A 264-nucleotide genomic window follows, 5' to 3' on the forward strand; every position below is an offset into this window, starting at 1 on the left:
AATCTCTCTCTCTCAGTCTCTCTTTATTCTTCTTTGCTGTCTTTGTTTTGTTTCTTTACCTTCCAGGCCTGAGAGCGAGGGATGTGGCGAATGCTTGAAGGGCATTATTCCATGCTAAAGGTCGCCTGACTCTCCAGTCATCGAATGTCCCTACACATACAATAGAACAAGATATACATCTACATCTACACGTTTATATATGCACAATCCACCACATTGCCTCGACATTCCTGTGTATTTACGTACATGCACATGTATGTATAT

General features: G+C 41.3%; 1 protein-coding gene across 1 annotated transcript in view; it reads right to left on the minus strand.

Moving 5' to 3' along the window:
- Nucleotides 1-35: 35 nt before the first annotated feature.
- Nucleotides 36-264, minus strand: part of CSUI_006598 (glycogen synthase) — a 6,137-nt gene continuing 5,908 nt past the window's right edge. The window contains exon 7 of the mRNA XM_068066754.1: nucleotides 36-150. Coding sequence (XP_067921269.1) covers nucleotides 56-150 — 95 coding nt within the window. The 3' untranslated portion in view covers nucleotides 36-55. The remainder of the gene's footprint in view (nucleotides 151-264) is intronic.

The sequence above is a fragment of the Cystoisospora suis genome, assembly GCF_002600585.1.
Source record: "Cystoisospora suis strain Wien I chromosome Unknown contig_3365, whole genome shotgun sequence".
Lineage (NCBI taxonomy): Eukaryota > Apicomplexa > Conoidasida > Eucoccidiorida > Sarcocystidae > Cystoisospora > Cystoisospora suis.